General features: G+C 43.5%; 1 protein-coding gene across 2 annotated transcripts in view; it reads left to right on the top strand.

The window, feature by feature from the left end:
* HECTD2 (HECT domain E3 ubiquitin protein ligase 2) overlaps positions 1-6987 on the top strand; it is a 72552-nt gene extending 65565 nt beyond the window's left edge. For both annotated transcript variants that reach the window (XM_090057253.1, XM_090057252.1), the window contains one exon: positions 4228-6987. In XM_090057253.1, the coding sequence (XP_089913379.1) occupies positions 4228-4348 (121 nt within the window). In that variant the 3' untranslated portion in view covers positions 4349-6987. The remainder of the gene's footprint in view (positions 1-4227) is intronic.
* Positions 6988-22224: the final 15237 nt, after the last annotated feature.

A 22224-nucleotide genomic window follows, 5' to 3' on the forward strand; every position in this document is an offset into this window, starting at 1 on the left:
CTCTTTAGGCTAGACCTAAAATTCCTGAGCTGTCTCCTTCCTAGGCATGCCTAGGGGAGTATGCCTTTGGTGTACAGTAAACCATGATTTTTACTGAGATATTAGCTTTTAATTCTTCAGCCTTTCTTATAAAAACTATGGGCTCCTATAGACATGTGGGGAGCCTGAAATCCAGTGTGTTGGAGCAGACTTAGATTAATCTTGTCTTGGCCTAGTTGTTTGGATCTTGGCCTAGTGGGGAGTGTGCTGACTCCAGGGCCATCGAGTTGCAAGTTCAAGCCTGGGTGTGTGCCTAGGCTCCTGGGTGGACCCCCAGGTCCAAGAATTTTATCACCAAAGAGGTATGCAAGAGTATGTAGGGAGGCTGTTAGGAAGGCTAAGGTGGAGACTAAACTAGGGCTAGCAACAAGGATCAAGGACAACAACATTCCTTTTTTAAATGTATAGGGAGCAAAAAGAAGGTACCAGGCAATGTGGGGACTCTGCAAGATACGCTTGGCAACCTGGTGGTTGCACCAGATGAAAAAGCAGACCTTTTTAACAAATTACTTGCCTCCATTTTTCTGACCAGGGACCAGGACTTCTCCCCCACTGGGATACAGAACGGACTCAGGAGTGACTGCCAGGCCTAGGGTCAGGGAGTACCAAGCTAGGGAACTTCTGGAGGGGCTGGACATGTTCAGATCAGCAGGTCCAGACCCTCTCCACCCCAGGTTGCTGAGGGAATTAGCAGAGGTCATCATGGGGCCCATAGCATGGCTGTACAAGCGCTCGTGGTGCTCTGGCCAGGTGCCAGAAGTCTGGAAGAAGGCCATTGTGGTCCCCATTTTCAAAAAAGGGAGGACCCAGGCAAGTACAGGCCCATTAGTCTTACTGCAGTCCTGGAGAAGCTCTTTGAAAAAATTATCCAGCTGGGAGGGACCAGCAGGAGGGAAGATGTTCAAGGGCAACTAGCATGGGTTCATTAAGGGCAGGTCCTGTCAAACCAACCAGATAGCCTTCTACGATCAGGACACAAAATCATTGGATGCAGGTGTCATGGTGGATGTAGTCTTTCTGGATGTCAGGAAGGCCTTCAACACCGTCTCCCACCCCATTCTCATTAAAAAGCTAGGTGACTGCACAGTCAGATGGGTTGCAAATTGGCTAGGGGGCCACAACCAGAGAATGGTGGTGGATGGGTCATATTTGACCTGGAGGGTGGTGGGCAGTGGAGTCCCCCAGGGCTCGGTCCTTGGGCCCGTATTGTTCAATTTCTTTATCAGCGACTTGAATGAGGGGGTGAAAAGCACCCTGTTCAGATTCGCTGGCAACACCAATATTTGAGGTGAGGTGGGCACGCTAGAAGGGAGGGACAGGTTACAACTGGACCTGGACAGGTTACAAGGATGGGCAAATCTGAATAGGATGGGATTCAATACTGACAAGTGCAGGGTACTCCTCTTGGGCAGGAAGAACCAGCAGCATACCTATAGGCTGTGGAACTCCCTTCTTGAAAGCACAGTGGCAGAAAGAGATCTTGGAGTCATTATCGATTCCAGAATGAACATGGGCTGCCAATGTGAGGACATGGTCAGTAAGGCTAACCACACCTTGTCATGTATCCACAGGTGCATCACGATCAGGTCCAAGGAGGTGGTCCTCCCACTCCATGCGACACTGGTCAGGCCACAGTTGGAGTACTGCATCCAGTTCTGGGTGCCACAGTTCAGGAGGAATGTGGACAACATCAAGAGGGTCCAGAGGAGGGCCATTCACATGATCAGGGGGCACCAGGGCAGGCCCTAAGAGGAGAGGCTACGGGACCTGAACACAAGAGAAGGCTGAGAGGGGATCTAGTGGCCGTCTATAAACTTAGAAGGGGGGACCAGCAGGGAATGGGAGAGACCCTATTCCCCTGAGCACCTCCCAGGGTAACAAGGAACAACGGCCACAAGTTGTTTGAGAGTAGGTTTAGGTTATACATCAGGAGGTACTACTTCACAGTCAGGGCAGCCAGGATCTGAACCAGCTTCCAAGGGAAGTGGTGCTGGCTCCTACCTTAGGGGTCTTTAAAAGGAGACTTGATAACTACCTAGTAGGGCTGTGCGAGGCTGCGGGCAGAGCTTCGGATCCGGAGCAGCTTTGGACACTTCCAGGATCCAAAGCGGCACAACTGGTTTGAAGCGCTGGCCTCGTTAGGCTTCCCGAAGTGGTTCAGAGCTTCTGAAGAGCTTCGGAGCCACCTCAGAGATCTGGCCATAGGGTATAATGGGGAAACAACAAAATATCTATAACTGTGTTGTTTTTTGTCCGATTTGGATGAAATTTTCCAGGATGGTAGACTCTGCAGAGAGGATGAAGCCTGCCAAGTTTCAAGAAGATCAATGGAGAGGTTTGGGGGGAACTGTTCCCCAAATTCTTGAAAGCTTCAGAGCTGCTTTGGCAGGATCAAGGCAGAAACCTGGTCCGGAGCTCCGGATCGGATCGTGGCCAGCCAAAGCTGGATTGGATTGCTGCTGACTCGCACAGGCCTACTATCTAGCTGGGGTCATAAGAGCCCTGTATTCATTCCTGCCCATGGCAGGGGGTCAGACTAGATGATTTGCTCAGGTCCCCTCCAACCCTACTTCTATGAAACTATGAGTCTGCTGGAGCATGGAAATTGACGTGCTCTGGCAGTCTTCCGCGTCACATGTATCGGCGTCCCCACACTACAAAAATGGTGATGGGGCACTTCGAAATAAAACATATTCAATGAACTAAAACACATTTAGTTCAAAATGCCCTGCTGCCATTTTTTCAGCATGGGGATGCTGATACATTTGATGCGCAAGCATCTTTAATTAGTGCAGCTCACTAATTAAAGCATCCATAGCCATGTCCCCAAAAAAACATAAAAAAGCTCTCTGGTTCTTCTAGAGGTTTTGATCAGACGTTCCATAATCTACCTTCTTTCTCCATTACCACAAGTGTGATAATATCTAGATTTGATATAGGCAAAAAACTGGGGTTTAGTTGTGGTTGCTTTGGTCTTTATACCCTCAAGACAGGAATCGGCAACCCCTGGCTGCGTACCAGAGCATGGCACATGAAACCATTTTGGTTGGCATACCACAGCTGGCTGTGGAACCTAGGCCAGTCGCAGCAGGCAGCTGGAAGGCTACACGTCCTGCTGCAAGCAGCCTGGGCTTCATGGCAGGTAGCAACTGCCCAGAGCTCTGATCAGATATGGCAGGCAGCTGAGAGGTTGCAAACAGCTGCACCGGGCACTGGAGCCCCAGCACCGGCAGCGGCTTCACACACACCTAAGAGTGCAAAGCAGGGAAGAGGCAGGGGCAGTGCATCCTTGGCCTCTCCTCTGCTGTCCACCTGGAGGCACATGTGCAGATACCTCCAACAATGACTCAGGCCAGGGCTCAGTTGACCTCAGCACAGCTGTTTGCAGCCTTCCTGCCACCTGCTACAAGCAACTAAGTTCCCTAGAGTACAGCAGTTGGGGGCAGCTGTTGCTGGGAGCTGCAAGCCACTGCCCTGAGGTCTGCAGCACCTCTGCCCAGCTTATAGCTGGCAGGGGAGAGGCTAGGGTTGCATTGCCCTGGCCCCTTCCCTGCTGTGTGCGCTAAGGCACACGTGCAGCCACCACCATTCATGGAACAAGGCCGGGACTGCAGACCTCAGTGCAGCTGCTTGCAGCCTGCCTGCTGCAAGCCTGGGCTTCATGGCCAGCAGCGGTTTCATGTGCACCTTGGGGCATGCAGCAGGGCATGATAACCCCAGCCCCTACCCCGCTGTCCACCTGGAGGTGTCCATGCACCAGCAGTGAGGATTGGACCTCTCGCAGCTTTCCTCCCCTTCTCTCTCCCACAGCACACCCCTACCCTTGACATGCCAAGCCAAGGCATGGGTTGATGTTGGGGTATTTTTGGCACTCCAGCCAAAAAGTTGCTGACTCCTGCCGTCAGGAAGCATAAGGGGAGCAGACATTGCCCCAAGCAAACTCTGCTGATAAAAAAAATGCAATCCTTAGGATGTATGTTCAGTAGCAATGGAATAGATGTGGAGAACACACCTCAGAGAACTACTGTAATAACTTACTAAAATAAATTACTGTAATAAGTAACAAATTCTTCTAATGGGTTTTGTGACAGCAATCTGCATGATTTAAAATATATCAGTACCTTATGATATCCTAGTTCTGTTTCATTTCTGTATAGAAAATGCACTATTTGTTTTTAACTTTTTTAGGTTACCTGTGGCCCATACCTGCTTCAACCAGCTTTGCCTCCCTCCTTACAAGAACAAAAAGGAACTGAAGCAGAAGCTGACAATTGGAATTTCAAATGCAGAAGGTTTTGGTCTAGAATAAGATGAAAGACTTTACAAAAAAAAAAACACAGCATTTTTATGTAGCATTCACTTTCCTCTACTTGTGCCTTTAAGCTTTTCATGTTTCTGTCTCTTGATACTATGCCAGTCTTACCCAACTTGGAACACTGAAAATTTTAAATTAAATTTAAAAACCATTCACTTTTGCTGTATGACAATACACTTACTGCTTGCTTTGGCACACAGAATAATTTTAATAAGATATAGAAAGCTGATTTTCTTGAGAGAGAGGTGACAAATTTTCAGAAAATCTGACAGAAGTGACAAATTGAAAGTTATAGTTTTATCCTTGGTTATTCGTAATAGCACTTTACTCTTAATTTACATCATGCATGTTCCACTGGGAAAAGAAACATAAAAGAGTTTATGTTAGTTAAGCCCAGTGGTGGGATGTTTTCAATTACTACACATGGTAGCAAAATACATAACTGCCATTAACATGAAGTATGTGGCCATATTTTCATAGGGGCAAATAGCAATTTTAGTGTAGATAAAATATATACAGTTTTAATATTCTAGTTTTAATTTTAAAAAAATTAAGCTGGATGTTTTAAGAAGCATGTAAATAAATGCCTCTGAAAGAATAGGGTTTTGATAGTGCCATTTACTGCTAAAGATTTATTTTTACAAAATATGGGGGTTTAGATGTTATATATTCAGCTTTTACAGATCAACAGGTTTGATTGTATAGGAATGTCTATGGTAAAATTTTACATTTTTAAGTTGATTCAAAGGCAGACTATTGGTATTAAATAAGCTGCATGTTCTTTCTGTGAAATTGGCAGAAAACCAGTCAGTTTAATTTTAGTTTTGTAACCACAGATTACGTAAAACAATTGGAAGAAGAAAGGAAGTTTAACACATTTAGTCACTTCAGAAATAAGTTATTTCCACAATGCATGGAAAAACTACACTGTGCTCCACTGTCATTGAATCAACAATTTTATATTGGAAATGTTTTAGTAATATTTAAAGAAGCTCTGACAAAAGTGAATACAATAACATTTTATTGAAATGCTGTAGCTTTCATTTAACTTGAAGGTCAGAATTTAGACCATGTTTTGGGTTTTTTTCACTGCACGTATCGAAGTAAATGCCAGATTACTCACGTTTTGAATGTTTTAGCTAATACAGTGCTGGAGAGAGACTTTTTTGGCATAATTATAAGTCTGTATTTATTCATAAGTTAAGACAGTTTATCAGCATGCAGCATAGTGTTGGTATATTTTTATATAAAGAAATATCTATTGCGTGTTCTATTTTTTTTTTTTTTAACAGAACTAAAACCCATATCCTCAAGGGTAATCGGGCATCCAGCTCCCATTACAAACAACATTGTTTGAACAGATTTAGAATTTATCTTTTTAGCATCAACTTTCTTTGTCTGTTGCATCAATATAATGGTATAAACAATGAGAAGTAAGTGCCTGATTGCTTTTGATAATCTGGGCATTCATTGCTTATTTGCAATAACAGTAAAATGATTTAAATTAACTTTTTTATTTTTATTTTTTTTACTTTCTATACTGCTTGCACACAACCAGCATATTTCTATATGGTGAATAAACATCTAATTACTCTGTAATTCCAAAGCCAGTAATTCTGTAGTAAACACACATTTCATTCTATTCTCGTCCTTAAAGGTGGTCGACAATTTTACCATTTTTATTTTATTAGGATTAGAAATAAGCAGTGGTTTGTTTGGGTTTTTTAAAAGCCTTTAATATTGGTCTAACTCTGCTCCTACATAAGACTGATGAAACTCCCATTGACTATAAAATTTGTTGGCCAGTGCTTTATAAAACTACAGCTTTGGAATTGCACTTTTATTCTGGACATCCCAAAAAAAATTCAGATTGCAGAGTTAAGGGGAGTGCTTCATCATTGCACTGCCTGAACTAGTAAAAAATTTCAAATGATTTAATAATAATAAGCACAAAAATAGTGGTTATATAAGAAATCAGAATTATATAAATTTTTATTAATTAAACTGGAAACAATTGTTGTTCTTTAAAGCCTAATTCATGGATAGTTGGCTTATGAATTAATAGCTACACAGTTTTTCAGGTAATAGTGCACATAAACGAGCCATAATATTGTATGACTCAGACCTGCATTTAATAAGTTTCTGCCCATCATCACTAAGACAAAAGCTTTACATTCCAGCCTTTTTTTTTTTTTTTTTTGCAAAATTGCACTTTGTTCTGTTTTATTTATTAAATTTTTGGGGGGCAGGGAGGTTACTGTGTAATATTACCTCAGAATTCTAAAAAACTAGTATATTAGCATCAGTTTTGAAATAAGCTAGATAATTGTCATGCAGTTGCATTTTATATTTCCTGACATTAATACATTAGCTATAATATGAATTTTGTATTTGTTAAATGAAAGCATTACACCGTATTTATTAAATAAGCCTCTGATCTCATCACTTAAAGTTATTTGCTCATCTACCTTTTGTTGTCCTTTTGTCTTGCTATGTAATTTACCAACCTTTTTTATCTCTGCAGTTGTTTTGTACATTGCCTAAGGAAATCTGCTTTGTATAAACTTGTTCATTACCAAGTATCTATTTTTATGTATTGAAATTGTGCAGTCATTAAATCAAATGTTTCCGTTTCTTAGCCTCACTTACTTAATTCCAAATTCATACAAATTAATAATTTTATGTTATATCTATTCACTGAATAAGACATCCTGAGTTACTAATAAAGAGGTACCATAAAGCCTGAACCATATCTGTATCTTGAACTACAAGTCTTACATTGTGTATCATGCTGTAACACAAGAATGTAAAACAGTATTGCTCCTGAACCTATTCCTCCTTCTTTTCCCTGAACTTTCAGCTTCAAAGCTGTTCTTCCTTGTAATGTTTAACTTGTAGAATGCTCTAGCCATAACTCTCCAGTCCCACAGTGACATCTAAAATGGAGATGGCAGCTGCAGTGCTGGGTACTTTGGCTTTATGCTGCCTAAGGGTTCCCATGCAGAAGAGAAACCTCCAGCCAGTTTTTAAGCCTGCTTTCTATCTCATTTGCAGCAATGGAGTGCCACAAAAAGGACTGCATCTGGGAGAAGTAGTCCAGTTTCCAATCTTAACCATTAGTTTCTTCTTCCTGAGGTAGCAAGACAGATTTTTCTCCACTCCAACGCAGCCAATAGCTCAGTGATCAAGGCACTCACCTAGGATTTTGGGAAACTGAGCTCCAAATCTGTTCTTCCTTTGCCCAAGCCAAGTGAACAAGCTGTCTTACTGGGATATAAAGTCAGGTTCTTGCTCTCCATTCCAATTAATATTTAATTATTTATACAGAGCAGAACAGTTACAGTAGGAGAGATGGAGAGACCCATTCTCAGATAGCCAATAGCTTCATGATTATAGCAGCCATCTAGGATATACAAGGCTGAGAATTGATCCAAGTCTTTGATTCAGCTGAAGCAGAGCAGGGATTTTGAAGTTGTCTCCCACATCTCAGCTGAGTATCACAAATGCTGCCTATGCTTCTGGAATGGATGAGGCTCTCATTTTTGCTCTCTTTCTGACCAGAAATTCAGTCCTGCCCCAAAAAAGACTTTCCTGTCGGAACTGGTATGTATGTTCTCATGAAAAGTTCCACTTTTGGCCAATAGGCATTCAGTGATTAAAAACTGGCAAAAAAAAAATCCTGTCCAGATCTAATTCTGGCATCTTTATCTGGCAGATGACTAACTAGCCTGACCTTAGTTTCATGTGCAAGCTTTCATTTTCATCCACTCCAGTTTTTGGTTTACGGCTCCCTGGTCCTTTGTTTCTTTAATATACTACATTCATGGTGCAAATCTCCACCAATGGTCATTCTTATACCCTTTAAATTGATAGGCATAATGGACAGGAACCTGATAGAAATAGTCATTTTGATCATCCTGTTACCTGGGACTGCCTCTTGTGCAATTGGCTATGAACTATTGCAAATAACAAATTATTACTACTTCAGCCAGGATCTACAGGGCAAATTAGGGAAGATCCAAGCAATGGCATCAGCTGCTGTCAGTCAGGGCACAAATATCATGTCAACCAAATCATTGTTAGGAAGAAAGGAATTTTTCAATTCCACTCGGTCATCCATGCTACCAAGGTTCAGAACTACAGGGCAGATGGACACATTTAAAACTGCTCAAGAAAATGCAGCCATCAATACTCCATTTGCCTTCAATAGATTTTCGAAGTCCTCAAAAATCTGACCATTTTCCTTTGGAAGTTTCACACATCAGGCCTCTGTTCTACTCACCTGTAATAGACAAATCTCTCAAAGGAATATGCAATTAACCGAGTCATCCTCGTTGCCCAGGATGCTTAGGGATTCAAGCAGCCTAATAACCCATGTAATTATTGTAAGATTATTTTGGCCTAATGCCATTCATCCATTAGGGCCTTTGTCACAGATCAGTTGGCTGACTTTAGGCTGATGAAGGAGGATTTTATAGAAGAGTGGTTTCCACAGCACTATCTTCACACGTAAATTGTGGGGTTTTTTGTATGTTAATCTGAACCTCTTAAGAGCATAATACAAGGATATAAACTTTAAATTCTTTCATATTTTATATTTCTAACTTTTTATCTGGGTTTGAACTCCTTAAAAGTCCAAACTGTTGCTATTGGATCTTTAAAATCAAAGTGAGTGCTCCTCTTTTGCATTCTGATCTAAAGCATATGTTGGGTGGGGAAGAGCTCAATTGCTTGAATTATCGTGAGTGAAAGCAGTTTGATACCAGTAACATTTAGTATACCTTCATAATCCCTTTTTGAACTCTTTAAGTTGAAGAAATTCAAAGACATTGTGTCATTTTAAAACTGACCTCTGCTGTCAATCTTTCCAGCCAGTAGTATACAAGGACATTTTTTTTCTGCTAGATTCTCTGCTTTATTTTTCATTAGGACATGTTAATAAGACACTCTACTTTCTGTAATGGTCTCTTTTCTCTTCGGTCAGGTAGGTCTCTAAAAGTAACATCTCTAAGATTCTGCCTTCTGGATCTGTTTAATAAGGAGTAGCTAAGGTAAATCTTTAAGATTTTAAGGATACTTTGTATCTAAGTAATGGTGGTAGAGTGGCCAGCAAACTAGCTCTTAGCTATTGGGGATCATGGGATTAATTATTGCCTTGAAACTTCCCAGTGCCAAGTCAGCTATATTATGGTTCTTTTTAATACAGTGAACAAAAGAGGGAGACTGCAAGAGACACAACTTCCATTTTCTAACTCAGTGATTTATATCTTGACTTTAGTAAATAGAGTGGCTTTACTGAAAAGATAGATGATGCATTAGTGGCATTAACATAGTAGTAGATCAGGGCTGTCCAATTTCTTGGTGCTGGAGAGCTAAATGCCACACAAGTCACAGAGCCCCCCCACGGCTGTATGCTCCACAGGTTGCACACCCTAGAAGCAGCCCTCCTGGATTCCCCCTCATGGTACCTGCTCTCTGGTTCTGCTTTTCCTGGCTGCACACCAGACATGGGCAACGCAGCCCTCCCTGCCCCCCAACCCACCATGTTGCCCTGCTCCAGGAACAGGACAGAAAGCAGAAGCTGGAAGAGAGACTGAAAGCCCAGGGCCCCTGGCCACCACAGCCGCAGGAGCAATGGGAGCAACAGTGGCCAGGAGGGTAGTAGGTTAGTAGCCATATTAATTTTACAGATTTAAGGTGTTTGCATCCAGAGGTGTACTTGATCCAAAAATAATATCGTCCTACAAAACAGATACGAGAGTGTGACAAAAAGTGAAGGCAGGTGTTTTTGAGATGACTGATGGAAAACAAGGGTCTTCACCTTTACCATTGCCTTATTATACCCATGTCACACTTTTTGATGATGTAACTGTTCTTTTATGATGTGTTGGGCAGTGCTTGAAATATACTACAGAAATATGAGCATAAAAAACAACAGTGCCATGAATCCAGTAAGACTGAGGCCTCCAATGTAAATAGTAATAATGAATCTAATCTCAAGTTGTTACCTCTAGGCAATACCATAATATACAGTGTTGGGTTTTGATAACAGTTTCTTTTCATGCTTGTACATGGTCATTGTATGGTCGTTATTTAACTCATTTGTATGTCTGTGTATGCATTCTGGTATCCTGGACTGAACAAAATACAGATTATACAGTCCCGGACATGCTTACTGTTTATGTGTTCAACTTTTTCATTTTTTGTTTAGCAAAAACTTTACAACTGTGAGAAACTGCCTTTTCTTAAAAATACAGCTTCTGGGATTCAGAAGGGACACTGATTAAATCTTTATGCTGAGAATAGGGGTTATTGCAGCAAATATCAGAACACAGACCAAAGGAAAGGTGATCAGCTAATCACAGGAGATCTTGCACAAAATATTATTTTTAATGTAAAAAAAAGCGATAATTAAAGCGATTTATTAAAGTTGCATCCAGACATATCTCATCCTCCCAAAACATTAAAAACATGGCAATTAAAAGTTAAGAGAAATCTATATTCCTGCATTCCTTACTACTTTCACATCATCTGTAGTGGGCTTCAACGCTTCAGAATGCTTTTTCATTTAATATCCCAGAGAGTAGTATAGGCCTAAGGTACTCCTAAGAGCAGTATAGGCCCCTACTTCATCAAACTTGCATTCTTGCAACAGGATTAACCAGCAATCACAGGCTGTCTGTTACCATAAGATGGGAGATGTTGTTCTGCCCTAACTCAGATGAGGCGGTTTCAAGCCGGAATGCATACATGCTGCTTTTTGCTATTGTTGGCAGTGCGAAAGTGTAAAAGAATGCAGAAAACATTCTCTTAGGTTTTAAACAGTCATCTCATTTGAGGCAGTCCTAATCCAAATCCAAACCTGGGGCAAAAGAGCAGCACTGCCCTTTACACGCACCTCTTCCAAGCTGCCTTTCTGATCCTCCACCAGTAGATGGTAAAGGAGAGCACGCTGCCTGACAGGTTTGTCGCCGCAATGACTAGCATTAATTTGAATGAACTGTAAGTAACTTAAGAGATGCACAGTATTCTTGTGGGGAAAGTGTTAGTGCAATTTATCTGGCATACTTCACAACTACTGACAGCTCTACCAGGATATCGTGATAAAAGGCTTTCACCCAGGAGAAATGCTATGGTCTGTTTACACTCTCAATTCTTCACCTCCAAGCTTTTAAGATTTTCAGTGGAAGTAGTGTGTCCTGGTACACCTTAACTGACATTTAACCCCTCCTTGCTGTTAATTTCATAAATATAGACTGTATACATTACGAGTGGTGTATCTTACTGGCTAAATCCTCAGAGTCAGAAGAAGAGTTGACTGACTTAGCTATGATGCACCTTTTGATGTGCTACTCAATTGGACCATTTTAATAGCTCTTTGGTTACAAGTGTGAAGTAGGTTGATCTCATTGTGTGAATCAAATGAACCAGTTTATTAAAACACAAATATCTATTAAATTCAATCACAACGTTATCTTCGCAGGGTTCAGAGATGATCCGAGCAGGGTGTGGGGCTCGGGGCAAATCGGCGTGTGTGGGGCCCTGCCCCCAAACCCAAGGAAGCCAGTGTCAGATTCAGGGGGGGCAGGTGGGGCAAGCAGCTGGACATGAAGCCGGCAGCATTGTGGAGTTGCCGCACCGCTCCACAGGGCCCCTTAAAGTACAGGGCCTGGGGCGGTCGCCCCAATTCACACATCGCCCCCCCACAGGGATGGCCCTGGGTTCAGCAATAGAATATGAACCAGTAGAGCCTCTGGTCAGACTCCTATAACTTGAGCTATAGAATTAAAGTTCCACCACCAGAGAATTTGATAAACACATTCCTTTTGATTATGCAACTGTTTTTTAGGCAGCAATGATGTAATGGAGATCAAGAAATGTGAGTTCTGGTTCTGGAAAAGCATTGCACAGTAAGTTAGCCTCAATCTGTAAGGCACTGTATCTTGGTTTCATATTAAATCCTGGGTTATATTCCTTATTGGTCATATTTACATGTATCATTTATTGCGCAGTAACCAAAATTATTGTGCGGTACAGGTGCACATCTACTCACGTACGCCCATACTGCTCAGTAAATATGGCAATTTACACTGACTTTGCGCCCAGTTACTGCACAGTAACATGCATGTAGACGCCTTACTGTGCAGTAACACTGTGTGGACTAGCTTTAGTCCCGAGTCAGTCCACGCACAGCCTTAACGCATTTTAATGCCTGCACATGTAGACCCCAGCCTATCCCTGCTTATTGCACAGTAAATTTAAGCTGGCATAAATGCACTTGTAGACATGCTGGCTGTGGAAAAAACCTTAGTAATCTCAGAACTTGTTTTCCAAAAGTGAGATGGAAGGTTGTACGTGACTTTTTTGTATGGTTGGTGTTTAGGGCTGAGGTTAATAGAAGTGTGGTGAGAAACATGGTAATATGAAAGATAATGAGCAGAAATAATATTTGAACTTGTGATACCATCTTACCCAGCTCAGGGAACTTTGCCCTACAGTACAAGAAGGTGTGTTGGCAGTGGGGAGCCCTGTGTGTGTGTCTGCTAGTTTCTGTCATTTTCTCAATCCATGATGGATGACTATCTGAGCAGACATAGCAAAACTACTGGATACAGTGGGTCTATTTAATCTTTTTTTTTTTTTTACTTATGGAGAAAAAGTAATAAATCATGATACAGAATGCTATGCTTTTTTAAAACTGGTGCTGATTTTAATCAGCACATGAAGAACAAGCCACAGATACCGAAGTGATTTCTCCTAAAGTAAAGTAAAAAAAATGAGACAATCCATAGAAAAACATCAGAAAGAAGTGAGCTGGAACTTTCTATATCAACCAAGTTTCTATCAAAATATGTTTCATTTGCCTTTTTATATATATATAGATTTTTTCTAAAATGGGCTTTTAAAATTCCCTTAAACTGACATGTCTCATCCTCAATAATGCTGTTGTGAACAGCATCCGGATACCAGGTTTGGATAGTGTTGGCAAACCAGCATTACTGCTTTATATTCTGTCTCTTTTCCTCATATTTTTGTAGCTCATCCAATGGCTGAAGGTTTTTTTTTCTTTTGAAGAGCAATATGTCAAGCAGAATGGTATTTGAGGGTTTTATGTGAATTGACAAGTAAACATGGATAAAAGAAGGTGAATAATAAGCTCAAGAAGATGTTCCTCATTTCCTAACAGACATAAAGGAGGGGGAAAAAAAGCAGAGACTCTTCAGGTAATGACTCAAACACAGTGGTCACCAACCAGTGGATCCCAACTGACTAGTCGATTGTGGAGCCTTTGACAGTCAATCTCAGTCTGGGGGTGCTAAGCGCACCCTAGGCTGAGCAGCGCCCCCAGACTGAGATCAGCTGTTAGAGGCTACACAATTGGGAGCAGTGGGATGCACGTGCAGAGCGGCCGGGATGCAGCCCAGGAGCGACAGGATGCACATGGCTGGGCTGAGCTCTGCCCCCTGCCACTGGGGCCAGGCCGGGTGTGTGGGGCTATCCCCCCTCTGTGCCCTTCCGCCCTGCGGGCTGAGGAAGTGTCAGAGCCTGGGTGGCTCATTCAGGGGCTTGGGGGGCAGAAGCCCAGGGGTGATGTGCCCTCCTGAGCTGCACACTGAGCTTTGCGCCCTGAACCACACACACAGATTGAGCGTGGGGGTGGCATGTGACCCCCTGGCCTCCACCAGGGTGTGTACAGCATAGGAGCCCCTTCCCTGTGTACCTGGGCAACTCCCCCCCCCAAGTCTGCCCAGGGCTCCACTCACCTGGTGGCAGGGAGTGTGGGGGCATAGGCAGCAGAAGTGGGGGGCCAATGGGGCTTAGCTCCCCCACACATGGGGCAGTGGTAGGGTTACAAGGCAGCTTGGCCACAGCTTCCGGCAGCTGTAGCAGAAGTGGGGAGGGACACACCTGCAGCAGTGAAGGTGGGAGAGAAGCAGGGTCCAGCATTGCATAGCTGGGGTGGCTTGTCCAGGGGAGATGTGTAAGCGTATAGCCTGGGAGAGCACAGGGGGCATGTGCCCCCAGGTCTGCACATGAGGTGAAGCAGGCTGGGGCCAGGGCAGCACCAGGCTTTTCCCAGTGCAGCTCTTCAGTTGTGGCTCTTTGGCTGGGCTTGGAAGGGGCAGGGGAGCTATGGCAAATTTTTGGAATCCAACAGGCCGCCCCCATCCCCCTTAGCCCCGCTCTGAGCACTGCCATTGCTGCCTGGCCAGAGAGCCACACCAGGAAGAGCCAGCTGCCCCAGCCTGTCCCACCCTGCGTGCAGATATGGGGGCACGTCCCCCCCCCCCCGTGGCCCCTTTATAAGCCGCTCGTGGCTCCATCCTGCACCCACCTCAGCTGTGCAGGGCCTGCCCCTGCTTCACTTCCTCACCACTGTGGGGTGGGGGAACAGATTGAGGCCCCAGTGATGAAGGAGTGAGTGGGGCACAGGCAGGAGCAGGGGTGGCGGGGAGTGGGGGGCAAGCAGAGGCCTGGGGGCATGTGCCCCCTGGTCCTCTGCTTGTCCCCTCACCTGGCCCGGCCTGGCCAGGCCCACTCCCCCCAGCCCCTGCTCCTGCTTGTGTCCTGCTCCCTCCCTCACTACTGAGCCTTGATCTGGCGCACCCCCCTCCCCCATAGACTTACCTGTTGGGGGGGCATGCCCCCAAATAATTTTTTTTCCCTCAGCCTCAATGTGTTCCGCCCCTTCCTTCCCCACAGACTGACCCGTCGGGGTCGGGGGTGGGATTCAAAAAGTGATCTCCTACCCAAAAAGGTGGAAGACCACTGCTCTAACAAGTGAATAGAGCCAAGGACAGAACTGAAAGTAAAAGAGCTACAACCTGAAAGAGGAAACCAAACCAAGCAAAACTGAACGCCATAAACTAGAAAAGCCAGAGATAAACTAAAGAAAAGGCAGCAGAAAAGAAATGAGCTACAAAAAGAGACTAGGAAGAAGAATAAAAGGCATCAAGAGAAGGTAGGTGTGGTTCAAAAAGTATGGAAATTGTTCAGCTATTTACATTGCTGTATTGAATTTCTCTTTTAATAACAGAAATAGAATGAGACATATGCTTCTAAATACAATCTTTATTTTCATTTAAGAATTTTAAAGAGCTTAAGAACTGAAATCACTTTCTCTGGTAACATGGATATAATTTATTTTCTGAGCAGATCACAGCCTTTCCTTTACAGTTGCAAGCTGCCCACAGTAGTGTCTCTATGTTCCATCTACTGGATATATTCTAGATAGTTTAACTTTGGTGATTGCAACCTTTGTGACATTTTTTTCCAAATAAGTGAAATTAGATCAGTGTTCGCTAGCATTAAATCATTTTCATTCCTGCAAAATGAGGCTTTCACAGTTATACCCTTCAGTCAATGCTGTTCTATGTAAAGAACTTAATTGCAAGGATTTTATATGCATCTTTTTTTAAAAAACATTCAGTCCCTACTGTGTCATATAACTATGAATTGTTTCAGAATACCAAAACATGTTGTCTTAAACTGTGATTTTTAGGAGGAGTGAAACACTTGCTTCCCCCAGCCTTTGTCCTGAAAAATGTGCTTGGTGGTACAAGTTATAGTACTTAGGCTAGTGAAAAGGGGCTTGAACCTAAAATACCTGCTTTTGTTGTTAGCTCCTATGTGGGTAGTACTCAACTCCGTGGGATTCTAACTACCTGAGATATGCTTTGATGATTCAGTAGGCAATTTCTCTTGTGATCATCTAGTACAGAGCCTGGGGCCCCCACACTGCATCAGGAAACAGAAGGTGGAGGAGGGAAGGGGAAGTTTTGCAGACCCCAGTGGCAGTAGCAGCAAGAGCAATGACTGGACCAGGAGCCTGGAGGCTGCAAACTAGCCCCTCATGCACTGCATATGGCCTGAGTAGCACCTGCTAAGTTAAGCTTGCAGAGTAGACTCCATTTTCACTTATTTTAGTGTATGTGTAAGTCTTTAAAATGCTCTTGTTTCAACTGAAATTTTCCATAATTGTGACTTCTTTCCTTCAGAAAGCATATACAGGCAGTCCACGACTTACAACATTTCAAGTTGCAACACTTATAAATTGATACCCTGTTTCAACTTTCTGACATCAGTTTCGAATTTACAATGCTTGATCTGACGTGATGCCACACCAGTGAACAAGTTCCCTACATTGCCCATGTCTCTGGAGAACATCTGTCCAAACTTGCTTGGATACTTTCTTTAAGAAAGCAGACAAGACTCCAGAAAAACCTGCAGCCCAGCCTACTGAGAAGACTCCAACCAAGAACCCTTCAAAAAGTCCAGCCAAGTCACCTCAAAGAAGTCCTTTCAAATCATTATGATTGCTATTTACAATATAAATGCATTAATGTAGCTATATTGTTTATCTATAATTGTTTGAGTACAAAATTCTCGGTTATTTTTGGTGAAACTGGAGTATTGGGCCTTGGTTCAGAAACTAATCCCCATTTATAACATTGTTTCCTATGGGAAAATCAGTTCTGAGTTATGATGTTTCGACTTAAGATGCAGTTTTCAGGAAGCAATTATGTCATAAGTCCGAGGACTGCCTGTACATCTTTTCAATCAAAATAAGCTGTACTAACAAAGCTATCTTGGGCAGCTTGGCAAAATAATTTTCCTTTATTTCTCCTTCAATATGAAAACAGCACTTGTAAATTATTAATACTGCAAAAACAAACAAAATTCAGGAAATTTCAAAACTCAGTGTTGCTCTAACAATGGTAACTCAACTGTGGGTCCATCTACATGTCACTGTATGGAAACATTGCTACAGCACCGTGCTTTAGTGCTTCCTTTTGGAAGCATGATGCAGTATGGGTGCTTACTTGCTGTGCTTATGGCGCACGGTTAGATTTTGCTGCTATGTTGCCATAGCGCTGTACTGGGGGAGCATGCTACTATGGCGACATAGCTACCAATCACATGTAGAGCCACATGATCACTGCATCGGCATAATGTGCCATACGTTGCCATAGCACATCTCTACCTTACCATAGGGCAATGTGTAGACTGTGTTGACTATATGTAAAAAAAAAAAAAAAAAAAAGAAAAAAAAAAGAAATGGAATATGCTATAAACTGGAATATTTTTGTTCTCATTAACATGCATCATAAAGCTTACACCAGGTGCAACAGGGCTGATATTTCTTTACTTCCTTTATTTGATTTTTGCCCATTCAACATGGATAAAATAGGCTTTTAAAAATTAATCTGCAGTAGACATCCTTTAACTACTGCAGTTCTCTCATCTCTGTGTTCTTGCTTTTCTGAGTCTGAAGACAAAATTACTGATGTTATATTTTTCAAAGTGTTTTGCCTAGCTTCCCCTCCTTGCCTTGGGGAAGTTCAGGAACACAGTAATGCATCAAATCTTAAATATTTCATGGCAAGACAATATTCCCAACTCCAGTCTTTGCTTTTCAAAGTTAACTTTATCTCTTTGTTGTTGGCTTTTATAGTAGGGATTACTAGATGACACAGCATGAAGATCGTGTATAATTGTGCATTCAGATACCCTTTCATACTTAAGGGTGTCTCATGAAAAAAGAGCTGTTACTTACACCTAGCACTACCAATCTCTAATTTGGCTTCTCCTGACTGTCATTACATATACTATCAAATCGGCACTCTTCAAATTAACACCCCTTTTCACAATCTTTAAGCATTCTTTTCTGTTCATAATAGTCCACACATGAAATGTAAGTTTTCACTTAATTATTTTTACACTATAGATATATATGCCTATAATCTTAACGTTAAATAGTACTCCACACAGGAAGGCTCAGATACTGTAGAGGTACTGGGGTGAATATAAATTTTCCTCACTCCATTCAATCCATGTCAAGATTTTCAAAAGCAAAAATACTGTTTTTCATTTGAGACCCCCTAAGTGAGAACTATGTAAATTGTTTATCCTACACATTAGCACAGTCTTTAAATGCCTCAGAAGTTCAAATGTGTTTTTCCTCACAGCAACCCTGTGATGTAGGTAAGTATTCCATCACTCCCATGTTATTACATAAGGGGAACTAAGGCATAAATACACAAAGGGCACTGACAGATGTCCAGCTCCCTGCTGTAACTCATGGTGCTTTACAGGAAGTGCCATAAGTTACAGCAATCCTGCCCAACACAACAGATGTTCTCTTGAGTCTGGGGGGTTAAGAGATCAAGTTCCACTTCAGAGCTGGCTGCGTATCTGCAGCCTCTCTCCCCTAACCCCCTGTCAGCCCTCCTAGCTCTAGTACTGTCTTCAGGATGGGAGGGAGAGAGGGAGGAAGAAAGGGGACAGAGTTTGATCTGGGGTTGCCCAGCCTGTGCTGGAGGGAAGGGTGAGTGGATTGGACCCCCCCACACTTTGGGAGGGCCGGATCCAATCCACCCCCCCATCTGTCCCCCCCTACCTCCGTGTACCCCCAAACCTCCATCTTTTTCCCAGGAAACGTATTCACTAGCAGACTGTGAGCTAGACTGAGTGGGTGAAGGGCATGCTCCCTATTCCTCCTGTTGTACCTTTGTTGCTGTACAAAAAATAAAGATTCATAGGGTAAGAGATGAGGAAGAAGCAGAGTATGCCTCTTTGAGCTCATTGTTGAGACCCCACACCTTGGGACAGGGTATTAACCATTTTAAATTTTTCCTAAGAGCCTATGCTCTATAAAATACTATTATCAAAGAAAGCAGAATGATTGTATACCATGTTTATCACTTCTTAACCCTGTGGCCTAGGACAGTGGTTCACAAACTGGTACATGTACCACCAGTAATACGCAGATGACCTGGAAGTGGTACATGGAAGGCTGTGGGGAGGGAACATACAAATCCAGAGCCCAGCATCAACCTGCTGCATGCAGCCAGGAACACAGCACCATGTGTGGAGCAGCACCCAGCAGGAAAGTGTGTTGGGGGAAAAGGGGAGCAGATCAAGGCCCTCACGGTGAGGGAGGTAGGGGGGCAGAGGCAAGGGCTGCAGTGAATGGGGCCCCAGGGCATGTGGTGGGATGGTCAGAGCCTGGGCGGTTCATCCAGGGACATGCAGAGGGAAAGGGCTCCTTGCCATTGCATGCACCCTGAGGGAAGCATGTGGGCCATGTACCCCCTGGATCTGTGTACAGGGCAGAAGCAAGTTGCTGTTGCACACTGGGCTCTGCACCACATTGCCACTGCCCTGAGAGCTTTGCATGATGCCATGTGCCTGAGGCTCTGGAGGCAGCTGTTGCATGGAGGAGAGTGCAGTGGCAGCCCACTGCTTCCTGGGGGTTTTCTCCCCTCAGGCCAGCTCACCCCATCCTCAGGGGCATAGGGGGGCTTCTGCTGCTGGGCACACCCTGGGGGAGGCATAGGAGTCACGTGCCACCTGGATCTGTGTGCGTGGCAGAGACAGGCTGCACACTGCATGCTGAGCTCTGCACCACATGACACTGCCTCCAGACCTGCTTGCCTCCACTGGGTGGGCAGAGGTACCTGGCCAAAACACAGTAGACACATGGTGTCCCAAGCAGCTCTGGAGGCGGGGGGGGGGGGGGGCTCCTGCCACTATACATACCCTGGGGCAGGCATGGGGGTCATGTGCCCCTCAGATCTGTGCACAGGGTGGAGGCAGGCTGCATGCTAGGCTATGCACCACATTGCTGCTGCTACTGCCTCAACCTGTGCAAGACACCATGTGCCTACCACATGCTGGCCAAATGCCTCTGCCCGTCTGGCAGTGGCAGGCACATGGCATCCCACACAGGTCCAGAGACAGCGTGGTGCAGAACCCAGGATGCAGCCCTCCTCTGCCCCATGCACAGATCTGGGGGGCACATGCCACCTATGCCTACCCCAGAGTGTGCAGAGCACCGCCGCCCCTTGCCGCTGCCTCCAGACCTACATGGGATGCCAACTGTCTGCTGCCACTGGGCAGACAGGCACTCGGCCAGTACACAGTAGGCTCATGGCATCCTGCACAGGTCCAGAGGTAGTGCCACATGTTGCACAGTTCAGCGTGCAGTGGGCAGCCCACCTCTGCCCCCATGCACAGGTCTGGGGGGCACATGCCCCCCTATGCCTGCGCACAATGGTGGGGAGCCACGCCTCCCCCAGACCCCTGGATGAGCCACCTGTGGCTCCATCCCAAGACCTTCCCCAGCCCCAGGTTCCCATTCACCCCTGCCCCACCTCCTCCCTCACTTTGGGGGCCTTGATCTGCCCCTTTTCCCCTCCACAGACTTACCTGCTGGACACTGTGCATATCTGTCTGTGTGCAGGTCTATCACTCTCAAACCACAGCCCTGCTGCTGCCCCTCACTCCTGACCCACAGTACCCCACATCCTGCCAAGGTGTGTGGGGACCCCCCCCCTCAGGCTCCAAACCCCACACACACACCCACAGCCCCCAACACCTTAACATATTTCCCCCCACACAAGCTCCCCACCCATATAAAGTACCTGCATAATTTTTAGTTTTTCTGTGCATAATATTGAGTTTTTAGCTGTGCAATTAAAATTGTAATTGCAACTAATTTTTTAATAGTAAGTAATCACAATCACATTTTAATTTTAATCATTTTATATGGCTACCCTAACTGATAAAACAATGTTTTATGATTACTAAAAATTTTAATGTTGTTTTAATACATAGTCTGTTACCCATGTGTATGAAAAAATTTGCTTGGAGGTACTTAAGGCTGTATCGTTTTAAATTGGTGGTACAGAATCTCTCAGTTTGGGAACTGCTGGCCTAGATCAAGGGTAAATCTTTAGCAATCTTTAAAAGTGCATGTGAATTAATCTGAAATAAGAACAAGTAAATTTAAGCAAAGACTAGTGTCTAAGATTGCTTCCCAGTATCAAATACTAAGGACAACATTTTCTGTCTCAGTTTTTGCCTGTCAAGTCTTAATATATGGCTTTTAAAAAAGAAATAAAAAATCCAGGTTACATAACGGGAGATAATCTTGCAGTGGATATTTCTGCACTGAAATACAGCGTTAGAGACTGAGTGTGAATTGAGAAAACACCTCAACATGTGTTTACTTGTCTTTGTTGCCATCACATTCACTTTTCCACATAACACATTTGTTTTTACAATGCATACTGGATAGATTGTTCCATTTTCCAACTAAGGATGATCAGGCATTGCATCTCGCTGTGTGATGTAAAGTTTAATGTCCAACTGCTATAGTCATGGGTATTCTAAAAATACTTAAATTGGCATGTTCCATTGGCTGAAAGCCCTCCTAAAGCAAATGAAGTACCATCCAGCAACTGAGCCCTGCAGTCTTGGAAGTGTCTTGCATGCTTCTTGAATAGTATTTATCTACAAGCATAACCAGAGGGTAAGTTTCACCCTTCCCACTGGAATACAATGTGCAACAAGATTTTTTTACATCAAAGCATTGTTACTTTAGTCCTATTACAATGCATCCAGGTAACTAAAAGTGAATTTCTTTTATGTTTTAACCTAGGACATTCTAACCTTCATATTGCAGTTACAGATGCACTGGAAGTGACCTAAATACCAAGGACAACATGTGATATAGATAAAGTATCAGTGAATGTCTGACTATAAGCATTGTATATCTCAACAAATAAAGATGATGAAATGGGGTTAATATGTAATCCAAGTGATTTAGCCTTGAATCACAGGTTTAGTGTTGTGACAAGTGAGAGGCTATCTATTCAGATTCTTTACTTGTGTAATTGAGGAGAATCTTACATATCCTTTAGGTTTAATATTTTCTCACGTGCAGTATACTGAAAGCAGAAGTAAACAATATTTATGCTACAACTTGATAAAGCATTAAGCAGCAAAACAATTTTTAACCAAGCAAATGTCTTCTGAGGAACAAGATTGTTACTGTGTTAACCATGAAATGGCATGTACTTTGA

This window comes from Crocodylus siamensis, chromosome 7 (assembly GCF_052110815.1).
Source record: "Crocodylus siamensis isolate JL-2025a chromosome 7, ASM5211081v1, whole genome shotgun sequence".
Classification (NCBI taxonomy): Eukaryota; Metazoa; Chordata; order Crocodylia; family Crocodylidae; genus Crocodylus; species Crocodylus siamensis.